The following is a 24,303-nucleotide window of genomic DNA, read 5'->3' as shown; positions in this document are numbered from 1 at the left end:
GATTCAAAGATATCGTATATGCTTCTCACTTTCTTCTGATGTTTCCTTTTGTCTTACTTTGTTCTTCTCTTTTGCTTTTCCCTTCTTTCTTTTTCCTTCATCTCATTTTTATAAAACAAAAGGCACCTGATTCCCATTTCCATTACTCTTTACCACTAGTGCTAATTTTGTGCATTTCCCAGCTAAGATTAGAATGATCACTTCGGGAACTGTCTTTAATTTTCATTCCTTCAATTTCAAAAACGGTGAATAAAAGAAAGCTTTTAGCTTTGCGAAATAAATGTGTTGTTTAAGTTAATAATATTAGGAGAAGGACTTAATTGGATGCGGGAGTTGCATATTTTCCGACACTCCAAAATGTAAGCAAAAAAGCAAGGTGGCTGCTACTCTGATAAACTTATAAACTATATATCAGTGACCATACATTCTATGTTATTTCAACAGGAGATGTGATGATCATTGTATGATCTTCCCAAGCTGAAATCCAAGTTAGGCTTCTTTGATCTCATTTCTACAGCTGGAGCCGAATTCAATGGCTTCTCGAATGTATTTTCATAGCTCAGTAGTTCCTGCACAGTTCACAATAATTACTAGGGTTTGTTACAAGGGATTTGAAAATGAGAAAAGTAAGAGAGTAGTTGCAACAAATTAAAAAAGAATTATAAAGTAATTAATGGGCCAAAAAATGGGTTAAAGTGTGAAATGTTGCATGGATGGAGAGTTGAAAGTCCATTCTCTTTCCTCTTCTTTTTATGCTGTCTTTAATTTGCATAAAAAGATAGAACCAATTACCAGTTCATTTCCTTAGATTCTTCTGTGTGTCTGTGTATATATGTGTGTGGTCATCTCTCCCTCTCTCTCCCCCTCCCTCTCACTCTCTCTCTCTCTCTCTCTCTCTCTCTCTCTCTCTCTCTCTCCCAGCGAGAAATAGAAGAGGAAGGCATAGTTCAAGTATACCTCAAAAGGAGGGCTAGGGTGTCCTGTAGTGGACCTGATTGGCTTTCCACGAATCCCAGCATCCCTGCAAAACAAATGAAACAGAAGATGAAGAGGGAATAACATGATTACTAATATTTAGATAAAGAAAGCTCCTATGAAAGTAATAAGCTCAGGTAACTAGGAAATCACATCTCTTTTCTGCTTCTATGTTCCCCATTTCTGCTCGCTTTATACTCACATGACACACATTATATATTCTAAACTACTAGCCAGTAAAGTAAGAAACTACCAGGAAGCTTCCATGCCAAGGTTTCAATATAATCCAACACATTAATTTTTCTTAAATCAGTAAATTAGCAATGATTCTTTGATATTGCAAATTAACTGTAACTGGTTTAATTTATTAATTTTATGTTAATATAATGACCATCAGAAACTCGAGTTATTTATTTCACCTTGATGATGAATTGCTCCAGAGGCCATAAGAATCATGATCTTGTTCAATAGCCACCGGCCTTGTTCGTTTAACAGATGATGCCCCAGACGCTTCGCCTAGAATCTGCACATCGCCAGCCTGATCCTCAGAGTTATCGACCACCAAATCGCTTTCGAATCCATCTGACAAAATGATGATCAGTGATCAGGAGGGAAGTAAAAACCACACCAATGTAATAATTCAATCATAAAGCCTCAAAATGGTCCCTAATATTCGCGTAAACAAGAATTAAGAACAATGACAGAAACCAAATACACAAAAACAAGAAGAAGCAGTGGGAGATAATAAATGGTTACCTGAAGAATTTGCAGGTCTGTCTGTGGTCCTTATGGTGCGATACATCTGTAACAGAAAGATGTAGATAATTGCATGCATGATGCATGTAAGTTACTGGGAGACTCAGACACCATTATTTCTGCATTCACTGTTGTCTGTTTTGCCTGCTCTACTTTACTTCCAATCCTTGTAATTAAGTGTGTGTGTGCATTATGCATGCATCTCTTTAACATTAATATTACTCACAGTGTCTGAATATCAACAACTGTTTATAGGGCTAGGAAGACCAATAATGAAGACATCATTGAGAAATGATAGCACCACAGTACTTCTTTTGTCCACTTCCTTGTTGCTCATTTAATAATCCACACATGTCATCTCTTACCAGCACTCAACTAAATTTACTCACAAATCACACTTAGTTCGAGTTTGAAAATACATTGTCTCTTTTATGTTGGAACCAGGAAAAAATTGTTCACCGAAGTTCTACTGTAACCAAAAACTGATAATTTAAAAGAAAAAAAATTGAAAAAAGGGTTTTGATTTTTGAATGATACAGTCCAGGTGGTCCTGACTTGTTATAAGTTCCTTGACCTCAAATTGTGATCTCTGCAACCAAGAAATGTCTTATCTCCCAAAGTTACCACCTTGACTATTTTTACTTGAAATTTACCCTTTTTCCATGTTTAGATGTTTTCTTCTTCCATCTAAAAAGCTGCTTCTTTTTCTGTCAACCATCAGATCCATGTATATATACACATTTGTGTGTATAGATATATGCCTATGGTGAAGTAAAAGAGCAAAGACCTAGCTATAGATAGCTAAGGTTGCAGAGATCTTTCACCAAAACATAAAACATTGGGTTCTGCAAGACTGCAACACTAGTCACATTAATTGCTCATTGGCCTTATTCACTAAAATATGAAACAAAATTAACCAATATGTAGCTAGCCAGTACTCCTACTTTAAGGACATAAAAGCAGATATATATTAGTTTATTACTATCAATTAGTAAAATAAATAAAGATCTGAAATTTAATCAGTTTGTGTAATGATTACAGTATAATTAGGTAGTTACACATATGATGGGAACTTGAACCAACTCATCTCATGATTATTAATAATTAAAATTGTTACCTGTAAATGAGACTTGACATGAGATAAGGTGAGATCTTTCACATCCATTAGCTCAAGTACTGATTTTGGTGTAGCTCCTAACAAAACATCATGGATTAAGCACATTCTTGAAATTTATAAAGGCTCAGAAATGGTGCAATTATGAGTACTTACTTTCATGGCCACCAAGTAATTCAACTGCGTGGACAAAACGAGCGTGTAAGCTTGTAGTCCACCGCATCCGGGGAGCTCTTGTGCTTCGCTTTGTCGGAAATCTTGATAAAAATTTAGATCTTGAGATATTGGAAGAGTCTAGAGAAGAGTAATGTTGTTGTTGTTGAGGTGCTGAGAGAAAAGAAGAGGGTGTTGGTTTTTGAGTTTGATAGACTGGAATTCCTCTGATAGGCCTTAAGTAATCGATTTCTTGGCGAAACCCTTGTTGGGTTTCTTGAATTTGGTATTGTTGATGAAACCCTTGTGGAAGTTCTTGAATTTGGTGATGAGGTCCAAAGTTGCCATTTTGTTTGTATTGGAAGAGATGAGGGGGAGCATGGTGAAAATTGGTGGGATTGTGATTGTTGTTGTTGTGGTGATGAGGTTGTGACAATGAGGGCTTTTCTGTGTTGTGATATTGGTGATGGGGGAGAAGGGAGAGCTCGAAAGCTATGTCGGTCGATTCGGGCTTGCATGACAGTGCAGAGATCTTGGAGGTGTGATGATCAAGAGGGGTTCTCCAGAAGCTTGGTGTGTTGTTTTTGGTGTTTGGAGGGCTGATCTGAAGTGATAAGTCAGGTTGTGCTGGAAAAAGTTCCATGATCAAATTTCAGAAAAATCAGTGGAAATGGGGTGGACTGAGATTATAAAGATTTATGGTATTTTGTTGTGGTTGTAACTTATAAGTGGAATTTGGAAGAATAGAGAGAATGTGGAGATGTAGTTGTTGTTAGAATGCAACAAATGACATGAGTGAGGGAAAAGGTAGGGGAAGGAATGAAGGATATAAAGAAAGGTGAGTAGAGGGGATGTTGATTAATGCTTGTTTTTGTGTGGAGTATATGCAAGAAAATGACACTCACAAGCCAAGAGGAAGAGAAAGGAATACTTTCTCTTTATTATACAATATGGGGTTAGGGGACCTTGAGAGCTAGGCTAGGTTGAAGATGGAGAAATTCTTGACAAAGTAAAAAAGTTGGCTCATTTATTTTGTAGATCTTGTAAATTCCTTTTCACTCCCCCCTTGCTTTCTTGATTTTCTTTATGGGTAAGAAAGAAAGCTGGAATTTTATGTGTCAAAAGCTTTAACCACTTTAAAGTTTTTGGGTTATTAACTTTACCCATTTTAATCTTGTTTACATCTTTTATCTTTTGTTTGTTGCCTTACTTTGCATTATTCTATCAATTTGGTGCATGGTAACTGGCTTCTGCTTCATTTTCTCCTCAGAATTCCTAATTTCTGTTTACTGACTTGACTTGATGTCAATTCAAATTTGTACAACTTTGAGCTTTCATTCCATCCAATCTTTCACACTCACAAGATTAAGACCCAGAAAATTTTCATTTTCTTTTTGTATATATTTTCTGTGATCAATAGGAATTCTCTAGAAAAACATACATTCATTCTCTCTCAAGTAGAATTGATGACTTGCCGTATTAAAGTACAATCTTTGATGATAATTTAATGGGTTTTTTATAAATAGATCCAGCTAGGCTGCTAGGGTCGAAAGGACTTATGCTGGCATTCTATTTTCAAGAGATCCCCAACAATTCACATTAAATTAGAAAAGTACTCTGAAACAATAGTACATTTAGCTGATATTTGAAACAAATTGATCACATAATTTTATTGTGAACAGGATTATTTGAGAAAAATAAAAGAAAAGTCGAAATTAAAAATAGGTACACGGGTCATATCAAGAAATGTTTCAAAGAAGAGGGATGAATAAACAAGGTAAAAGAACGATCTGCCTCATCAAACAACAATTAATTCAACATGCATTGCTTTAGAAAATCACAACTTTCCAGCTTTCAGCCATTATGTTGTGTTTTCAACTGTGCTAGCCACAAAGCTGCCCCATCTCCATAACATTTTACCAATACGGCAGGTAGATTGTAGCCAACTTCAACGTCCTCAGTCATATCGGGCGGAAATGAGTCAAATTAGCGGAATGCTACAAGACAAGACGGTGTAAATGAGTCAAACCAGAGAAATATTACGAAGATATTCATATTTGAGAATTTTTTGAAGTATTTGCCAAGTCTAATTAAATATATCTAACAATTTTAATATTATATTAATACATATAATTTTAACATGAATATATAATTGAGCTTTTTCTAAAAATATATAAGTTACTGAAATTATTTTTAATAATATGATGCAACTTCATTTGCAACCGTTTCTACCAGAAAAACAAGACACCGCAATCTCATTTACAACTTTAATCACATTTTTACAAATAATTTTTTAAATATAATATTTTTATAAATTTTTCTATATAATTTATATTTTATCGAATTTGAACCAAATTTATAATATTCCAACATTCCAAATTTCGTGTTTCATCATCGTCAGCTGGTATTAGCTCTATTAGCATGACCTTTTCGTGTCATGTATTCAAAAGCCAAACACAAAACCGACTCGTTTAGCGTTCGTGTATTTTCGTGTCGTGTACCTCCGGTTTTGTGTCGTGTTTCGTGTAAAATCGAATTTAAATATAAGTATAAATAAATATATAAATTAATGTAAATATTTGATTTCTAGGCAAAAAATTTACAAAATAGTATGAAATATATATTTAAATCATTTACACATACAATATTATAAACTATGTATTATTTTAAAAGAAAATATATATATATATATATATATATATATATATATATATATATTTATAATTAAATATTAATATTTAACTATTAAATTATATTTATTTCGTGTACCTCGTGTCGTGTTGTGTACCCAAAGTGTAAACACAAAACCGACACGACATCTCAGTCGTGTACTTCGTGTCGTGTACTCAAAATGCAAATACAAGCACTAAATTTTCGTGTCGTGTGAAAATTTGTCGGGTCTAATCAATTAGTGATACATGTGTTTTAGAACGAAAATGAGCGGAGTGATGAGTGAATGAATTTACTTGAGTTGTTTATTCTAACAGGACACAATTACTATTATATGCTTGCAATCTTGCATGCATGTAACATATTTTCAGCTTAATTAAGCACCGTTTTCTTACTACCACTTGTTCGGATTCTACCCATTTCCCCGTAACAATAGTCCAATTTTCTCTCATATATTGTTATTATGCGCCTAATATTTTATTTTTTTAATTACACGCATTTCATTAGTATTTTGAAAAAAACTTAATTGAGACAAATCTCTAACTAATTGCATGCAATCTTTGAAAAAAATAAGTAAACGAGTTAAATAATTAATCGTTTTTTTTCCGGATTGTTAAACTAATCGAACACAAATATTTTTAAAAATTAAAAATGAAGATAATAATTTCCCGAGCAATCCAACTGGCATCTCTCGTGAAAACAGCAGCTTCTCGATTGACTTCAAAATAATTTCATAAACAATACAATATTCAGAGGACTCATTTACAAAAACTGAGTTTCGAGGCCACATGTTATAAACATGTATTTTTTTGTGAGAAGTGACGTTCCAAATGCACTCGAGCTGTCTACCTACCATCTACCTACCGGACACCAGTTATAGACCAGTCAAAAATGTTGTTGAGGCGAGATTTGAATATCTCCCGAACATTGCAAAACTCATTTTCAACAAAACCAACACATCTAATAAAACGATACACATAACACAAAACGAGACACTCAAGCACACAAATAATAACTCAAATATAAAGAAACAAAAAAATTCAAATAGATTTTTGTGCAACAAAATTCAATATTATTGGAGAAGAAACAAAAAAAATTTGTTTATCGGTAGAAAATTAAACAAGAGGTCAGAGGTAGGGGTGAACAAAAACCTGTTAAACCCGCAAAACCGACCCAATCCGCCCCTTATTTCGGCCGATCAAACCGAACCGTTCCAAACTGAAAAATAATTGGGTTTGATTTTTTATAACCAGAATAAATTGGGTTGGTTCAGAGTTTTTAAATAATTAACTCCCACCCAACTCAACCCAACCCGTTTACAAATAATAAATTTATATATTATTTTATCATGTTAATTATGATTCAAATGAATGTTAGAACCTTAGAGGTAATATTATACCAGAATAAAACAGATTTTTCAAATTATGTCAATGGCTTACCATTTTGATTTAGATGCTACTGCTTTCGGTGGAATTTAACAGCAATTATTAATATAGTTGATAGTTGATAGTTTATTCTTTTGTAAGGTCATGAGATGATTTAAATATTATTTTATGTTCTTTTCTGTTCTGAAGGTGAGCACAGAATGCAGGCCACATCTAATATACAAGTAGAGTGGCTGATATGTTAGCACACTGGACACTGGTTGATATATTTCAGCATGGATGAATGATGCTTCTGCATTTAAGGATTTAACAATTTATTAATGTAATATTTAAGAATACATGTTTTGCCTCATTAAAAGTTTATATTTTGTAGTTTTTGAGTTTTAATTTTGACCGGAGAAAATCCGATAAACCCGAATCTACCCGACCCTACCCGTTATATTAATAATAGGGTTGGGTTGAAAATATTTTTGAGAGTTAACAGGTTCGAATATTTAAAAACCGATTATATTGGATCATGTTGAATTTTCATCATCAACCAGATGAACCTGACCCGTGTTCACCTTAAGTCAGAGGAGCTGTTTCGCTTGTGAACATCCTGCGTATATAATTTATAAATAAGAAATAACTCCTCGGTAAATAATACTGTAGCCTGTAACTCTGTAGTAAGTAATAAAGTTAGGGGAAATAATGAAGAAAAGAATACGTAGTCGTCTAACAATTCTCTGATCTCCTTCCGCAGTTAAATCTCTCCCCCCTCATTACCATCTCTGCTTATGCATCTCCTCCCTGATCACCACTCTCGTCTATAAAATCTCTCTCTCTCTCTCCCTCTCCCTCTCCCTCCCTCTCTCCCTCTCCCCCCTCCCCCTCTCTCTCAATTATTAGTATTGCACAACTTGATCTGCAACAGAAAGCCTCAGCCAGACAACACATCTGCACTTCATCCACAAGCTCTTCAGTTTCGCGTGGCTAGGGTTTTTCTGACTTGTGTAAGTATCCTTGATTTTCCGGTTCTGTGTCTAATGAATTATATATTTGATTGGCTTTGTGTGATTTTTCAGCGATTCTTTTAAAGATTCTATAAAAGAATCATCTTGTAAATTAAAATATCAACTAAGTGTTGCGGGAAACAATTATCATTTTTGTAATTCCGGCCGTAATCTTGAATTCAGCTGTACGCTTATACTTACTGTAAAATTTTCGATTACAAAGGCATCTAAACTTGGCCAATCTTACTAGGTGGAGGCATAAAGCTTCAATGAGGCGTGGGTCAATATTCAAATTTCTGTAATTGACCATTTGCACAAATATAAATAATTATATAATTTTAAGCCCTAACCGGAATTTTTATCCAAAATTTTAATTCAAATTAAGCTTGAGCCTTTTAATTAAATGCAATCAACAGATCATGTTCTTCTAGTGGCAAGCAATGGTCTTTGTTTATTATTTAAATTGGTTGCATTGTGTTGCGCTAATAATAGTTATCGTCTAAATTAGTTTGTCAGCCAAGGATAAGTAAGATGTAGTTAGGAAAATAAAATAAGATTAGATAGGCTAGCAAATAACACATAAATAGATAATAGACAATAGTTATTAGGAGTAGATACTAGTCCCTCCGTTTGGATATGTTAGTCCCTTGACTTTTTTTCACGTATTTTTAAGAGTTTTGACCACACACTTGAAAATATTGTTTTTTAAAATTTTCTTTTTGTAAACAAAAATATGACACTAATGCTTTTATTCACAAAAAAGAATTTAAAAATAATTTTTTTAAGTGTGTAATCAAAACTCTTAAATATACGTGCAAAAGAGACTAACATATCCAAATAGAGGAAGTAGTTATTAGAATAGGTATTTGCATTTATCTGGAGACATTCTTATGATCTATAAATACGAATTTTTGTCGCTGATATGATTATGAATGAAATCCGTATTTATGTTTTTTACTTTTTTATGCAATTATTGGGAGAGTAGTCTTCTTGAACACGCAATCCATCACTAAGCTTGAAAAGGGCTGTGCTATAAGTTTGGAGAAGTTTAGTCCTGGGCATAGATGTAAGGGTGGAGAGTTGTATAATTCTTACTTGTTGACATGAATGATGATTTTCTTGAAAAATCTAACATAGAAGACACTTGAATCATCTCCAGTATTTTTATCGCTAAACTTAATGACAAGATTTGTTTACACATAAGAGTTGCGAAATTTGCGGTTTCATCAAAGACAAATAAATATACATATATTAATGATATATAATATATAATATTGTTAATTTATAAATAAGAAAACATTTAATTGATAAAGCAGCCAAATTTATCATCAAATTGATTTAAAGTAGAACAATTAAAAGTCAAAGTAACAAAGAATTGCAAAGTTAGTCCATTCTTCCTTGTCATCAAATTCATCATCTTCACTAATATGATTTAGATTCTCAGCAAAGTCATTCTTCATCACCCTTAAGTCATATGTATATATACAATAATCTTATGTATTAATAAATCAGTATGTACAAGATATGTGTATCTTTTATGTGTGTGTTTATATGCAAAAATCATATAAGAAGATGAGTTTAATCGTTATCTCCGGTTTAATATCTCTCGTTCTTGTATGTATATCTCGTTTGTATCTATTAGCGTTGGTTGGTGTAAGGTCCGTAGGGTTTTTACTGACCCATTTCCTATAAAAATGACTCATATTTATAGAATCGCGCTTAACTCCCCCTTTTTAAACTGTGCATAAGTGCTCGAGGCACATAAAAGCAAGCGCATCATTGAAGGCACATAACATTGGGATAGACATAAATTCTCAATTTTTTGCTCAGGAATTGAGACAGGGTAGTCACATATATAGGACTTCATGTCCCTTACAATTTCAAAGTTTAATTTGCGCTTAAAACATGACAAATACATCTAGTGTTGTTTAAGGCGCAATATCTTAAAAAGCGCGGGGACTAATTTTGAAGCGGGACTCTCGTAGTGCCATTAGTCACGCATTTTTTTTTTATAAAGAATATAAGATCATAAAGTTTAACAAAAATATATTACTTATTAGATTCTTAACTTTCAAACATAGCTGAGAATGTCTTATATAACAAGCATTAGTCAACGATGTTCAGCAACCAAAGCTTTGGAGTCGTCATGTTCAATTTCCGGTCTTTTATATTTTCGTTCTTCCTCTTCCTCTTCCTCTTCATTTGGTATAGTTGAAGAAGTCTTGTTGTTGAATATATTCTCTTCCTCTTTATTTGGTAAAGTTGAAGAAGTCCTGTTCTTGCATTTTGAGGTAGATGTTCATCTTGTCAAGCGCCTCATAAGATAAAGAGGTTCCTCATCACCAAAAGCAATACACACATCATTCCAATTAAGGCCTTTGCCCTTGTGGACACACACCTTCAGCGCTTTTCAGCACTTAAGCACACTTCCTGAGCGCTTTTTTGCTGATTTCAGAATCGCATTAAATTGCTGATGAATCGCACATCTTGTGCCTAGGCGCAGAGCACCATTAATCGCACAATTGTGCGCTCTTTTAATAAGACCGGATACATCATTAGTTTATGTTAAAAATTACTAGATCACCTACCTTATGGGTAATAAGATTTACACACACACACACAAAAAAAAAACTGGATTGCTTTTTTGAGATTCTAGTTAGTTAGCCATCATATAAACCATAAAGTATTCAAAACAATTGTTAAACATGTTAATAATACTGAATCATTGACTATAATAATAATTCTGGATTTGGAATAACCAAATGGTAATGGTACCACCTCTATTTTTGCAAAGAAGAGTTCAATTAACACTAATAAATTGCTAAAATTGAAATTTGGTGTCTAGACTAGGTGTATGATCATTTTCGTTACTATTAAAATGGTTGTAACCATTTATTTTGAAACATTTTATAAACTTAAAATGGAGAATATTTTCAACTGTTATTTTTAATTAAGTATGTTATATTATTGCCCCTAATAGTAGATATTGATTATGAGTAGCTACCTTATTTGTGCTATTAGGTTAGTTTAAGTGTTCTCTCCTGTACTAGGGGATGTAATCTTTCGTTATTGAGAAAGAAGCTTTTTGTATTGAATTGTTGAGTTTTGAATTTTGTTTTCCAATTTTATGGGACGCCATCTATCATTTTCTCATGGTTCGGAAATTCTAGGATCAGTGGTTAACACAGCTCTTATCCTTAGAATATACTCCCTCCTTCCCATTTTAATAGTCTTCTTTCCAAATTTTATACATATTAAGAAATATTAAATATGCTGTCTTATCATTGTTGTCATCACTAAATTGCATTAATTACACATTAATATAACCAAGTTTTCATCCATTCTATTAGGATTTCATAATTATCTGCTTAAAAAGTTTTGAAAGTTGTGTGAGTTAATTATAGTCAATGCTGAAAATAGTATAAAGTTGCCCTGAACAAAGAAGAGGACAAATATTATGGGAAATTTTATTTTGACAAACAAGACTATAAAAATGGAAAGGAGGGAGTACATTGCGTTTATACAATCTTGCCTCTAATTGTTTTGCGTAGTTGAAGTTCTACATCAGCTCACCTAACTGGTTCTTGTTTTACTATGTGTAGTTGGCAATCAGCAGGGTTCATGGAAGCCAAGATATTGTTACGAGGTTCCAGTTATTATATAATGGCCGTTGTCGCTATTTGGTGATATATGGGGGATAAGTTATTTGAATTTTCAAAAACAACAGATATTTTTTCGCGGACTGATACCAGAGTCGTCAATGTTTGACCACCGACGATCACATCGTCCAAGCATATTTTACAGACCAATAAGGCCAACTGATTTAGAGGCTATTGAGAAAATACATGCCGAGTTATTTCCTATAAGGTCAGGTGAAATAAACATGCTATTTTATGACATAAAGCAGCACTAAAATAATGTGTGTAGCTCTTTAACAGAAACAATTGTATTTGTTGTAGGTATGAGTCTGAGTTCTTTCTCAATGTCGTTCATGGTCGTGATATAGTGTCGTGGGGAGCCGTTGACCGAAATCGGCGTAATGGTAAGAGTGATGAACTTATTGGATTTGTCACCGCAAGAATTGTTATGGCACGAGAAAGTGAGGTGAGTTTGTTGCCTTCTCTGGTATAATATCCAATGAACTTGATATAGTATTTATTTTGCATTGACAGAAATTATGAATTCTAAACCATGCTTCTTAACAAAATTGATTAGGAATGGGAAAATAGAACTTTTATTTTCTTTCCTGTTCCTCATCAGATAGTGGGTGTTCTGCGGTTCTTCCACCCGAGCTTGGTCTTTTATTGTTTTTGCTTAATGCATCCATATTTTTTGCAATCTGTCCTGCATTCTTTTTGTTACTACTTTCCTAGTTATGAAGTTTTAAACTTTTAGGTCAGGTTTTGATACTTTCATAATGAATCCTTTATGTGCATTTTATTGTTTTCTGAATTATCTTTATGTATTCTAATTATTCAGGATTGCGCGATTCACAGATATAATTTAGCTCTTAATCTTCTCTTATATTGTTTGCATGCGTGTGTAAATCCAGTTTCAAGTTAAACATATTAAAGTTTACTCTCTACAACTAATTGACAGGTAGAAAAGGGTTTTTTGATTTTTAAGTTGCAGCAGATCCACATCATTGAAGGATATAGTGGTTTTTTGTAATACATGGTTTATATTCTATGGCTGTAATACATTTTAATTGCTAGCTTTGTTCATCTTAGCTTTCCGTAATATTTTTCTTGCAGGTAGAAGATTTGCTTAGATTTGAATCACCACGAGCAGACGAAACACTAGTTTATATATTGACACTTGGGGTGGTGGATTCCTACAGAAATCATGGCATAGGTTTCCGTCTTTTCTTTAGTCCATTTTTTATTGTTGCATGGTTTCTGTTCTTAGAAGAATTACATTAAGTGGTGTGCCATGACTTTCAGCTACTTCGCTGATTCGAGAGGTCATCAGATATGCTTCAAATATCCCGACTTGCCAGGCAGTTTACCTGCACGTCATTTCCTACAATAACTCTGCAATCCACTTGTACAATAAAATGTCCTTTCAGTGTGTGCGGAGGTTACATGCCTTTTATTTCATCAATGGGCAGCATTACGACTCATACTTGTTCATCTACTATGTAAATGGTGGTCGATCTCCTTGCTCACTTTTGTAAGTGTTCCTCCTTATTAATATCTATTTGTACAGTCTTACCTGAAAAAATGCCACAATTCTTAGATCACTGGCATATATGAATGCAATATGTTGAAAGACAAATAATTGAATGTGGTGATATTTTTATTTGTTCACATTAGAACTTTAGTGCTTTTCTTTGTTTAGTAAGGTCCATTGTATGGAGCTGGAGCAGAGTGACAATTGCCATTTCTTTGATATATATATAGAGAGAGAGAGTTAAGTTCTATGGAGTACACAAAATATTGGAGTACAAAGTTGGGTAAAATGTAATCTATTCATCTAAATTTTAATTTTTTTTGCTCAATAATATTTGTAAACATTTGATAACCTGCACATTATGTTCTACAACATAAACATTATAATCTAAAGGTAGAATAATAACTTTTATAAATTACAGGACTCTATGTTATGCAATATAACTAATAAGCAGAACAATAATCTTAATACTTGTTAAAGTTGAAATATATTAACGATTAATAGACAATTATGTGCAAGACAACTTGTAAATGATAGATTATATATAAATTTGGATAATCAAAAATATTATTTATGATTAAACTAAAAAATTAAGACTCATACTCCAATACTCCAATGTTTTTGTGTACTCCATAGAACTTCTAGAGATTTTCCGATGTGTGCTAAAGTTACAGAACATTGGATGCTATCTTAGGACTAGTGCCTTGTGGACCTCATGCCACTTCCTTATTCTAGGTTAAAACTTGGGTAGCTAATTTCACCTCCAATTTATAGCTTGTGTCAAGTTATCGTTGATATTATATGCCAAGTACCATTCTACATAGGGGTGTAGCTACTCAGTGTCCACGGTATGCCTCTGCCCACCCTGAACTTTCCCCATGTCAGATACAGGAGGTTCTGTAGAGTCTAGGGTTCAACAATATTAAAGGTTTGAAAGCCCAAGACATAGACGATTCTAGAATAGTCGATTTTTTATAGTAGATAATTACTATGTTTTAGATTAGAAAAAGGAAACTTAAATCTTTGAAACTATATATATGAGTGATGAAGGTTATTATACATAGGGATTCGTTGTTAAATTATGTTGAGTTCTATTACTTCTTCTCTGTGTGATTATTGTTATTGGGGTTAGTCCCACAGCCCCGGTGTCCAAACCCTTGTTCCCATCAGCAAGTAGTGTATAATTAAGTCATTTTATCTTTTAAAGTACGCAGTTCAGTATTATAATAATTATTTTATTTTATTTTTTGGAAATATATTTTAGGTTAAATTATATTCTTTTCAAGGTATGCACAAAGAAAAACAATGAGAATTGAGAACCACATACCTTAACTTAACCTCAATCAAACAGTATTTAGTTAACATGCTTTTATGCCAAAATGTAGGCAAAGGCATCTTGATAGGTATGATGAGTTTGAATATGCAATTTAAACTCAACATCAACGGTTTGAAACTTAGATAAACTAAAGACATCTGGTCACTTTTGTCTTCTCATCTGATGCATATGTTTTTGTTCAACATCGAATGGTTTGAAACTTAGATGAACTTAAGACATCTGGTCACTTTTGTGTTCTGCAGAGAGTTTGCCACCCTTTTGGTGGCTTATATAAGGAGTGGTTTCAGATCAGCAGCATCCCGAATATGGTGGAAAAAAGAGGATGAGGTCTCCAGGTGGATGAAATGTAAAGAAAGCAGCAGCCGCCTTATTCCAATGACACAGAACAAAAGAATACTGACAACAAACGCTACTGGGTGTCAGTTTGCCTAATTTTTTAATTATCATGATCTTGTTGTATAAAGGTTCGATTTGTATCTTTTACTTGGTCTGCTGGTTCCTTTTCTTTTTTTATCGAAGTTTATATCTCCTGTATGCCTTTTAATGGCGCCTTCTCTCTGTGCTCATTAAATCTATGTACAATTCTTTGCTTTCTTCTTCTTCTTCTTCTTCTCCTCCTAAAGTCCAAGATTTTGTGCATAGTCTTATTATCTTTATCATTATAGTTTAATTCTTCTGTTTCTTAACTTGTCATATTTACATATAAACCATAAGAAGCGTAGTGGAAATATTAGATATTTTGATACTGATCGAGCAGTTGCAAGAGTTACAACAGAATGCAATAGCCATTTAGTTGGTTGTGGAAAGAATGTGAGTTTTGACAATGTTCATCATAGCCATTGGACCATCTATTGAAACTAATGAAGCATTTGCAGCATACTCTTCCCTCAGTTCGTACTCAATTGTGGCTTTTGTGATGCAGCTCTTCTCATCTTTCTCTATAATCTCCGCCCGGAGGAAATACCGGTCGAATCCCATTTCCAGATAACCTCCTTCTATGACGATGCTGTCTTTTATCCTTTTCTCGTTGTCGATCATCGTAAACTTCTCCTTGTAGGATGCAAATGGAGCCACACCTAAAACAACAAGTCTCAGATTTCTGCAGTTCTCATTTCAAGTTTCATGTACGAAAACAATCAAAGCATGAACAACCCTGTATACCTGGTTGGAAAACAAGATTAAGAATGGTGCCGACAGAGCCATCGCCTTCGACGACCTCGATTTTTTGAAGAACATCGGTGAAGCCTTTCTCAATGACAGCAGCTAGCTTAAGAGAACCATACACTTCCCATACTACGCTTGCCGGTGCATTCACCTCTACTTCTCCACTCACCGTTCCAAACATCTCTGCTTCTGCTAAAGCGTTGCACTACTTGTGTAGATACTACACCATATTTTATACATGAGGGAACAGTTGACTTTGTAACATGTTGAAGAAAAGTCTACTCAAGATTGGTATGCATTACAAGGGCAGACGACTAGTAGCTGGTGCATTATTAGTTTTAGGACTTTTTATTATTTATTGATTGCAGTATAATTATATATTGTTTGTGTTTAAAATTGTTTTCAATAATGTGTTTAATATGACCACTTGATGAACCAGAAGATCTGGAAGAAGGAATAATTTAATCTGGAGTATGAAATTAAAACTCTTTGACAGTAGCATTTTTATTTTCTTTTCTGAAAGATAAGAGCTAGCTTGACAGAAGCTTGAAACATGAGAAATTTTGATACTGATCATCTTTCAGACCAGCTAAGAAAGTTACAACAAAATGCAAGGATCCCCATTTAGTTGGTTTTGGCAAGAATGTGAGCGTTAGCAATGCTCATGATACCCATCAGAGCATCGATTGAAACCATTGAAACATTTGCAGCAGACTCTTCCTTGAGTTCATACTCAATTGTGGCTCTTGTGATGCTGCTTTTCTCGTCTTTCTCGATGATCTCCAGCCGAACAAAGAACCGGTCGAATCCCATTTCCAGATACCCTCCTTCTACTGCTAGTGTCTCTTTTATCCGTTTCTCGTTGTCAATGGTGATGAATTTTTCCTTGTAGGACGGAAATGGAGCCACACCTGCAATCAAAATTTAGATTTATTTACAAAGAACAACTTAGGAGGCGTCTATTTCATGGTTAATAAGTCCGGTTAATGAGAATCAGAATCACAATCCCACGTATTGGTGTTTGGATTGACAATTTTATGACACGGAATGGGAATCCCAATCTTACTTGGAAGGTAAATCATTCATTACACTCTCCATGAGATACCCATTCCATATCCTTCGTTCCTATTCACGATTCACACTCACGATCCAAATGCCCCTTTAATATTAAGGCCTTGATTCTTTTGAAATAGGTGGATATGGAGTAGAAGAATATATGTACCTGGTCGATAGACGATGTCAAGAACGGTGCCAACGGAGCCATCGCCCTCCACGACCTCGATCTTTTCAAGAACATCAGTGAAGCCTTTCTCAACAATAGCAGCTAGCTGAAGAGAACCGTACACTTCCCATAGCGCGCTTGCTGGTGCATTCACCTCCAATTCACCGCTTAGTGTTCCGAACATCCTTGCTTCTGTTACAGACCTACAGTACTTGATATGTGTTTACTACTCTGTAGATGCAGAGTGTCGATATGTTTAAGCCTACGCACACTAATTTATATGGGGAAACACGAGACATTGTAAATAACGGAGGACAAGGAGCGATTGCTTGGAATATCAGGAAATGGCCTACACGAGATTCGTTTATGTTACTGTTAAGGAAGGTGCAGACGGCAAGCTGGTTGTAGGATTCTTTTTTCATACACGACAATAAATCATTGCAATCTACTTATTTGTTTTCACTGCCACGAGAATCAGGCTCGTGTTAGAGTAGTTAATTATGTTTTGGAGTAATTTGTTTATGTTTACTGTCTGGTATCACAAAACGGCAGTGATATTCGGACTTATTAATTATGAGCCAAACGCCTCGACAGAAGCAAGGTCGACAGAAAGCTTGAAACATGAAACAATTTGATACTAATCATCTTGCAGAGAAGTGAAGAAAGTTACAATACAATGCAACAAGCATTCAGTTGGTTGTGGCGAGAATGTGAGTGTTGGCAATGTTCATGATAGCCATGAGAGCGTCGATGGAAGCCAGAGAAGCATTGGCAGCAGACTCTTCATTGAGTTCATACTCAACCGTGGCTCTTGTTATGCAGCTTTTTTCGTCTTTCTCAATAATCTCCAGGCGAACAAAGTAGCGATCAAATCCCATTTCAAGATAGCCTCCTTCTACAACTAAAGTTTCCTTCACCCTTTTCGCGTTGTCAACCGTGATGAACTTCTCCTTGTAGGACGGAAATGGAACCACACCTGAAGATAACTTTTTTCAAAAATAGCCAAGTTGCAGAAATTATTTCAAAAACACGGTGCAACTTCATCTGCAACCCTTTTACCAGAAAAACAAGGCGTTGCAACCGCATTTGCAACTTCGGTTATATTTTTGCAAATAATTTTGAAAACATGGGTATTTTTGTAATTTTCCAAATAATAAATATATTTCACAGATAGCTAGAGTGAAAGCAGAAATACCTGGTTTGAAAACGAGATTAAGAACGGTACCAACAGAACCATCACCCTCTACAACCTCAATTCTTTCAATGACATCTGTGAAGCCTTTTTCGACGACGGAACCTAGCTGAAGAGAACCATACACTTCCCACACCGCGTTCGCTGGTGCATTCACCTCTAATTCTCCGCTAAGTGTTCCAAACATCTTTGCTTCTGTTACACTACTTGAGATATGTTTTCTCACGCTGAACGAACTATGTTATATATGGGGAGACATGAGACATTGTGAATAACAAAGGACAAGAAGCGAAAAGCTGGGAATATCAACAACAGGTCTGGACAAGATTCGTTTGTATTACTATAAGAAATGTGGTTTGTTAAGTGACCAATTCTCCTAAAACCTCATGTTAGGAGGAGGGTTTACCAGGATCATATTCTAACATTCCCCCTGACTCGAAAGCCCATTTATGGGTCGAGTAGATCACGGGCGTCCATCTTTTGGGGCATAACATTGCCTTCGTGTCCTTAATAAATTCTGAGAATATTGGGGGTCACAGGGAGTCGAACATCCTTTTCTGAAATAGACTTTGTTTTTCTTTTGGCCATTGATACCTTTAATCTCAGTAGACTTTATCATTTGCACAAGGTTTGTCCATGTCTCACCCTACCAAACTCTCCTTTTAAGTGAGAGATATTGGATATGTATTCTCCGTTGGTTTAATTCACGGTTAAATACGATAATGCAAAGTGAACAACTCTATTATTATTGTATTTTGGACAATTACTCCCTCCATCTCAAATTAGATAACCTCGTTGACTTTGGACACACAATTTAAGGTCAATTGATCGCATAGCTACATGACTTATTTTTAAAATTTTATTTTTGCAAATAAAAGTTTAAATATGAAATTTTTATTTACAAAAGAAAAAACAAAAAAAATACATTTTGGAAGTATACCGTCAATAGACTTAAAGTTACGTGCCCAAAATCGACTAACTCATCTAATTTGGGATGTAGGTAGTATTCTTTGAATGCCAAAATGTGTAGTCATATTTTGCAATTGGCAAGATATAGTACTGGTTACTGTTCACAAAAAAAAGTGTCTGTGGCTTTGTTTTATTTGGTTTATACTCTGTCGGTAAGCTTTTCAGGGTTTATGTCTTTAGGTTTCTTTTCTTTTGACAGTCTTGACTGCTTACTGGCTTACGTGTTAGGCCCCTTTTTGTAAAGAAACCCTTGGACATTCGCTATTTTAATGAAATTTCTCCGCTTTTCAAAAAAAAAATGTTATATACTGCAATACAGCTGCATCGTTCTGTATGTTATAAGTTGTAACAAATATGTAAGTACATCTTTGCTGAAAATGTACAAGTTGTCTGTCTTCTTTTTGGTAGGCCGGTCATTTACATAAAATTTTTAACGAATTTTCTATGGTGTGTCCATGGGCACACAATAATTCCTAACTCCCATAAAAATATTAACTTTTGATTGGTGGATGGATAATAAATGTTAATGGTCCCCCTGCATTCACATTAATTCCACCAATCAAATGAAGCCATTTTTATGAAAGTTGGTGTTTATTGTGTGCCCTTGAGCACACATTAGAAAGACCGAATTTTTAATATAGTTAACTTTCTATTTTGACAGAGATTACAGGCTATAGGTCCAATATTCCAGAATCAGAAACTCCAGTACTTTATGACCATCGGTCTTATCAATTGAGCGAAGATGGTAGACGTACTCTAAGGAGAACGTACCCGAGCTCTGGTCGATATTACACACAGACGGGGGCCGTAAACGAGCAGGAGTCGGAATAGTGCTGGTAAGCCCGGAAGGGCATAGACTCTTGAATGCAATTCATTTTATCTTTCAACTCTCTAACAATGATGCAGAGTACAAGGCCCTGATCGGGGGGTTGAGACTAGCCCTTGAGATGAAAGTAAAGAAGCTTATCATCAAAGTCGACTCTATGCTGGTGGTCGAGAATATAAAAGGCGGATACCAAGCAAATGGACCCAAAACAGACATATATCTCAGATGTGTCCAAGGATTGTTAGATCAGTTTGAAGAGGTGCAAGTGAACAAAGTACTTAAAGAATTCAACGGGGATGCTGACGCCCTCGCAAAGTTAGCATCTCAGAAGGACGCGGCCCTACTAGGAGTAAAATATTATTTTAATATGATTATTGTTGATGTGATATTAGTGACTCGACAGATATGGTCTTTATATTTTGGTTAAGCTGGTTGAAGAGGGACTTGTATCCTGCACGAGTGCGGGTTTTTATGTTAAAATAAATAAATAAATATGTTTACTGTGTACAAAGATGATATATTTTCTTAGAAATATCTCCAATTCTCTAAATATTTAGTTAAAATTAAAAAGATAGTATTATAAAATTTTAAATATATTTAAAAAGATTGGAGTCGAACTCGAGTCTCCCGCGAGTCTAAGCTCTAATACCATATTAAATGACTAATGACCAATTCTTCTAAAATCACAAAGTGTTGAAGGTTTATTTTTCTATGCAAGATAATTAAGCTGGTGGAGTTCTAGTGTCATGGTTGCTGGTATACACCGCACCAGCAATGGAGCTGTGCAGTCAACAAATTCTCAAGGGCGTACCTCAAAAATACCGTTTTTTATTTTTCTTGACAAGAATTCCGCCAAAAACACCTTTCTTATATATATTCTTGGAATGAGTATCCGGCTTGAAATAATTATTGTATGTGATATTAATAGGTATTTTAAAATCGGATAACCGTGAGTCCGTGATACCCATTCTTGGAATGGGTACTCTTTTTGAAATTTTGTTTTTTCATATCCTAAAATTTTTATTGTATACAACATTACACTTGATCATCGATCAACAACATCGATCAACAACACTGTTTACATACTGTTTACATCATTTATCCCAAGTTATGGACATCAATTCTGAATATATTGGGTTACCCATTCTTCAAAGTCAAAAGAGGTAATATGAAGGTAGTTTCGGGCCTTTCGGCCATTAATTTGAAAATTGATACTTTTGTATATATAAGTGAAAATGGTGGTGAATTCAAAAAAAAAAAAAAAAGAAGTGAAAATGGTGGTGTTTTTGTCATTTTTCGATTATTTTGAAAGATGAGAAAATTTGATAACAACAATCTTTTAGAACCAGCCAACCAAATTACAACAAAGGGAAGCCTCTGGGAAGAACTTGAAGATTTTGAATGCATAAAGTAAGCCCCCAATTCAGTTTGTTTTGGCCAGAATGTGAATGGCCGCAAGGTTCATAACAACCATGAGAGGATCAATTGACACTAATGAGGCATTAGCAGCATAATCTTCCTTAATGTCATACTCAATTGTGGACTTTGTAATGCAGCTTTTTTCATCCTTGTCTATAATCTCTAACCGAATAAGATAACGCTCAAACCCCACGTCAAGATAACCTCCTTCTACAACCATAACGTCTTTCACTCTCTTCTCGTGGTCAATCATCATGAACTTTTCCTTGTAGTAAGGAAATGCAGCTACACCTGCATCAAATATATGAAGGCCTTGGTGAGTCTTGACTAACGTTTAAATTTTTCTGCGCTAAAATAAACCATTCTATAGTAAAATTTTATAAGATTGCGTTTGAGAACATGTATTTTATTTTAAATTCTCAGCTTTATACGGACATATGTATGTCCTGAATTTCAATTAAAATTTAAATCCAACTTTTTTTAACAATCCAAACCTGTCATTTGATCAAATCCAGAATTTCAAATGAAAATTTCCAAATTTGCCATAAACTCATTGAATCAACGGCGTATATAAATGAATATACCTGGTCGAAAAAGGAGTTTGAGAACGGTGCCAACAGAACCATCACCTTCCACAACCTCAATCTTTTCGACAACATCAGTAAGTCCTTTTTCCACAATAGCAGCTAGCTGAAGAGAACTATACACTTCCCATACTACGCTTGCTGGTGCATTCACCTCTACTTCACCGCTGATTGTTCCAAACATCTTTCCTTCTATTATTTTCCTTAATGTTCGTCTACATTTATGCAGCACCACGAGATTCCTTTGTAAAAGGAAGCAGATAGTTAGCTGGTAGGATCATTATTTTAATTATACATTTATTCAGAGTCAGATGAATCAAATTACTATACTATTGGCTCTCATTGCCGCGGAATCCAAACTCTTTATGGAGTGATATCAATAATAAAACGGTTTTTCTATGGTGTGCCCATGAGCACATGCTAAACAAGGAAAATTTTGTGCTTGGATCATTTTGATTGGCTCCTATCTCATGATAATGGTGGATCCCCCTGCAAATACACCAACCACACCAATCAAAATCTCCCAAATACAAAAATTTACGCGCTTAGCATGTGCCCATGGGCACACACTAGCCAAACCGATAATAAAATAGTCTGATTCCACTGCATTAATGGCCGTCTTGTATTATCTACAAACAAGTTTGGTACAACAACTAGCAAGTTGCAGTCTAGTGCGGCAAAATTACAGCTTCATATGAACTTCAACATTCAATACAGGAAGGAAAACACTAATTAATTACTTTTTACAAGAACATGATTAGCAACAAGGTTCATGATCCCCACGAGTGGGTCAATTGAAACAAAGGAAGCATTATCAACCAATTCTTCTTTGATATCATACTCGATTGTGGCTCTGGTGATGGAGTTCTCTTCATCTTTTTCTATAACCTCAAACCGAACTAGATACTTGTTGAATCCGATTTCAAGATAACCACCTTCCACAACCTCGGCTTCTTTCACCCTCTTCTCATTGTCAACCTTTGTATACTTCTCCTTGTAAGAAGGAAAAGCAAATCCACCTGATCATTAATCAATAGATTGTGGAGAGATGCTTAGTATAGTGTATGATAGTTATAGCATCTAAACAGGACACTATCTTTTTCACCATTCTAAATTTTACAAAATTATAGAAGTTCTCCCAGGAAATTTGAGAATATGTAAGTGTTTTCTGAAAATTTGTTTGATGCCCCCGAGGAAATTCTTCCTAGATCCGCCCCTGCATCTAGGTACACTTGCATAAAAAAAGGTACTCCATATTTAGAATTGTAAGGAGTAACCGACAAGTAGAATGCGTACCTGGCTGAAAAACAATATTAAGAAGGGTACCGGCAGAACCATCACCTTCAAGAACCTCAATTTTTTGAACAAGAGCGGCGAGTCCCTTTTCGACAACAGCAGCTATCTCAAGGGTTCCATACACTTCCCACAATGCGCTTGCTGGTGCATTCACCTCTATCTCGTCGCTAACTGTTCCAAGCATCCTTCCTTAATCTTCTGATAATGTTTATTAAATATTTGTGGAGTAAATATATACAAATGGGTAAAGATGGCTTGAAGAATCCAATATGAAGCACATGCTAAATTTTTTGTTTTATTTTCCAGCCACAAACATCAATTTGTATGGATAAGTTGGCATTCAGTATACCTGTAGCTGAAGTGTAGAGGTGACAATCGTTTCGTTTCGTTTCGTATATCTTCGTGTTTCGTGTACTCAAAGGTGAAACCTGTATCCGCCCATTATCAATTTCGTGTACCTAATTTGGAACCCGTATCCGATCCGAAACGTTTCATGTACTTTTCATGTACATAAACGTTTCATGTACTTTTCATGTACATTATATATAAAAATATTAATATATTTTTAATCTAAATATAGCTTTAATATATATTTTTTGATATAGTTTTACTAAATATGAATGATATATTTATGCTCGCATACAATTATCTACAAATTTGTTAATGTATCTATAATATGCATCTACATATTCATATAAATATATATTTATTTAACACAATTATATATATAATATATTATAACATATATATAATGAAATCTATGTACAAATATTTTGTGTACTTTCGTGCACCCAAAATGAAAACCCATATCCGACACGAAATCTATCGTATAATTTCATGTTCGTGTATTTTTGTGTTTCGTGTATCAAAAATCAAAACCCATATCATTTTTTTGGTGTTGTTTCATTTCGTGTTAACGTGTTACGTGTCAAATTGTCAGCCCTAAGCTAAAGTTTCAATATCTTTTTAAATACTAGCAATGCCGATCTTTCTTACTATTTTTTTTATAATGACCGTTTGATATTCACAGAGTAAAATGCTCACAAGGTTAGAGTACGATCATGTGTGTTTGTGTGTG

At 34.6% G+C, this 24,303-nt stretch overlaps 6 protein-coding genes across 7 annotated transcripts; 1 reads left to right on the top strand and 5 right to left on the bottom strand.

Moving 5' to 3' along the window:
* Positions 1 to 250: 250 nt before the first annotated feature.
* On the bottom strand, positions 251 to 3,795 carry LOC108224517 (probable transcription factor KAN2). Its single transcript, XM_017399166.2, has 6 exons — positions 3,002 to 3,795; positions 2,849 to 2,925; positions 1,732 to 1,777; positions 1,395 to 1,557; positions 958 to 1,021; positions 251 to 569 (listed from the first exon to the last, which is right to left on the bottom strand). The coding sequence occupies exons 1-6, from the start codon at positions 3,639 to 3,641 to the stop codon at positions 438 to 440; spliced, it is 1,122 nt and encodes a 373-aa protein (XP_017254655.1). The 5' UTR covers positions 3,642 to 3,795; the 3' UTR covers positions 251 to 437.
* A 3,922-nt stretch (positions 3,796 to 7,717) lies between these two features.
* LOC108224296 (histone acetyltransferase MCC1) lies at positions 7,718 to 15,152 on the top strand. The gene is made up of 6 exons (XM_017398836.2): positions 7,718 to 8,045; positions 11,648 to 11,912; positions 12,005 to 12,149; positions 12,800 to 12,899; positions 12,989 to 13,217; positions 14,796 to 15,152. Exons 2-6 carry the CDS (start codon positions 11,806 to 11,808, stop codon positions 14,983 to 14,985), a joined length of 771 nt encoding a protein of 256 aa, XP_017254325.1. The 5' UTR covers positions 7,718 to 8,045; positions 11,648 to 11,805; the 3' UTR covers positions 14,986 to 15,152.
* Positions 15,153 to 15,319: 167 nt separating this feature from the next.
* LOC108224297 (norbelladine synthase-like) lies at positions 15,320 to 15,945 on the bottom strand. Its single transcript, XM_017398838.2, has 2 exons — positions 15,715 to 15,945; positions 15,320 to 15,629 (listed from the first exon to the last, which is right to left on the bottom strand). Exons 1-2 carry the CDS (start codon positions 15,896 to 15,898, stop codon positions 15,343 to 15,345), a joined length of 471 nt encoding a protein of 156 aa, XP_017254327.1. The 5' UTR covers positions 15,899 to 15,945; the 3' UTR covers positions 15,320 to 15,342.
* A 246-nt stretch (positions 15,946 to 16,191) lies between these two features.
* Positions 16,192 to 18,356, bottom strand: LOC108224298 (norbelladine synthase). 2 transcript variants are annotated; one of them, XR_010284633.1, is made up of 3 exons: positions 18,135 to 18,356; positions 16,940 to 17,915; positions 16,192 to 16,628 (listed from the first exon to the last, which is right to left on the bottom strand). XR_010284633.1 is itself a non-coding variant. In XM_017401232.2 (2 exons), the coding sequence occupies exons 1-2, from the start codon at positions 17,121 to 17,123 to the stop codon at positions 16,342 to 16,344; spliced, it is 471 nt and encodes a 156-aa protein (XP_017256721.1). In that variant the 5' UTR covers positions 17,124 to 17,202; the 3' UTR covers positions 16,192 to 16,341. The 2 variants fall into 2 exon arrangements, 1 of the variants encoding a protein (XP_017256721.1); XM_017401232.2 differs by lacking the exon at positions 18,135 to 18,356 and having other exon boundaries at positions 16,940 to 17,202.
* A 2,870-nt stretch (positions 18,357 to 21,226) lies between these two features.
* LOC108226988 (norbelladine synthase-like) lies at positions 21,227 to 22,389 on the bottom strand. Its single transcript, XM_017401983.2, has 2 exons — positions 21,930 to 22,389; positions 21,227 to 21,636 (listed from the first exon to the last, which is right to left on the bottom strand). Exons 1-2 carry the CDS (start codon positions 22,111 to 22,113, stop codon positions 21,350 to 21,352), a joined length of 471 nt encoding a protein of 156 aa, XP_017257472.1. The 5' UTR covers positions 22,114 to 22,389; the 3' UTR covers positions 21,227 to 21,349.
* Positions 22,390 to 22,533: 144 nt separating this feature from the next.
* LOC108225425 (norbelladine synthase-like) lies at positions 22,534 to 23,531 on the bottom strand. The gene is made up of 2 exons (XM_017400282.2): positions 23,226 to 23,531; positions 22,534 to 22,948 (listed from the first exon to the last, which is right to left on the bottom strand). The coding sequence occupies exons 1-2, from the start codon at positions 23,407 to 23,409 to the stop codon at positions 22,662 to 22,664; spliced, it is 471 nt and encodes a 156-aa protein (XP_017255771.1). The 5' UTR covers positions 23,410 to 23,531; the 3' UTR covers positions 22,534 to 22,661.
* Positions 23,532 to 24,303: the final 772 nt, after the last annotated feature.

Source organism: Daucus carota, chromosome 6 (assembly GCF_001625215.2).
Source record: "Daucus carota subsp. sativus chromosome 6, DH1 v3.0, whole genome shotgun sequence".
In the NCBI taxonomy this organism is placed as follows: domain Eukaryota; kingdom Viridiplantae; phylum Streptophyta; class Magnoliopsida; order Apiales; family Apiaceae; genus Daucus; species Daucus carota.
The sequence above is the reverse complement of the archived record's forward strand: the minus strand, read 5'-3'. Positions and strand labels throughout refer to the sequence as shown.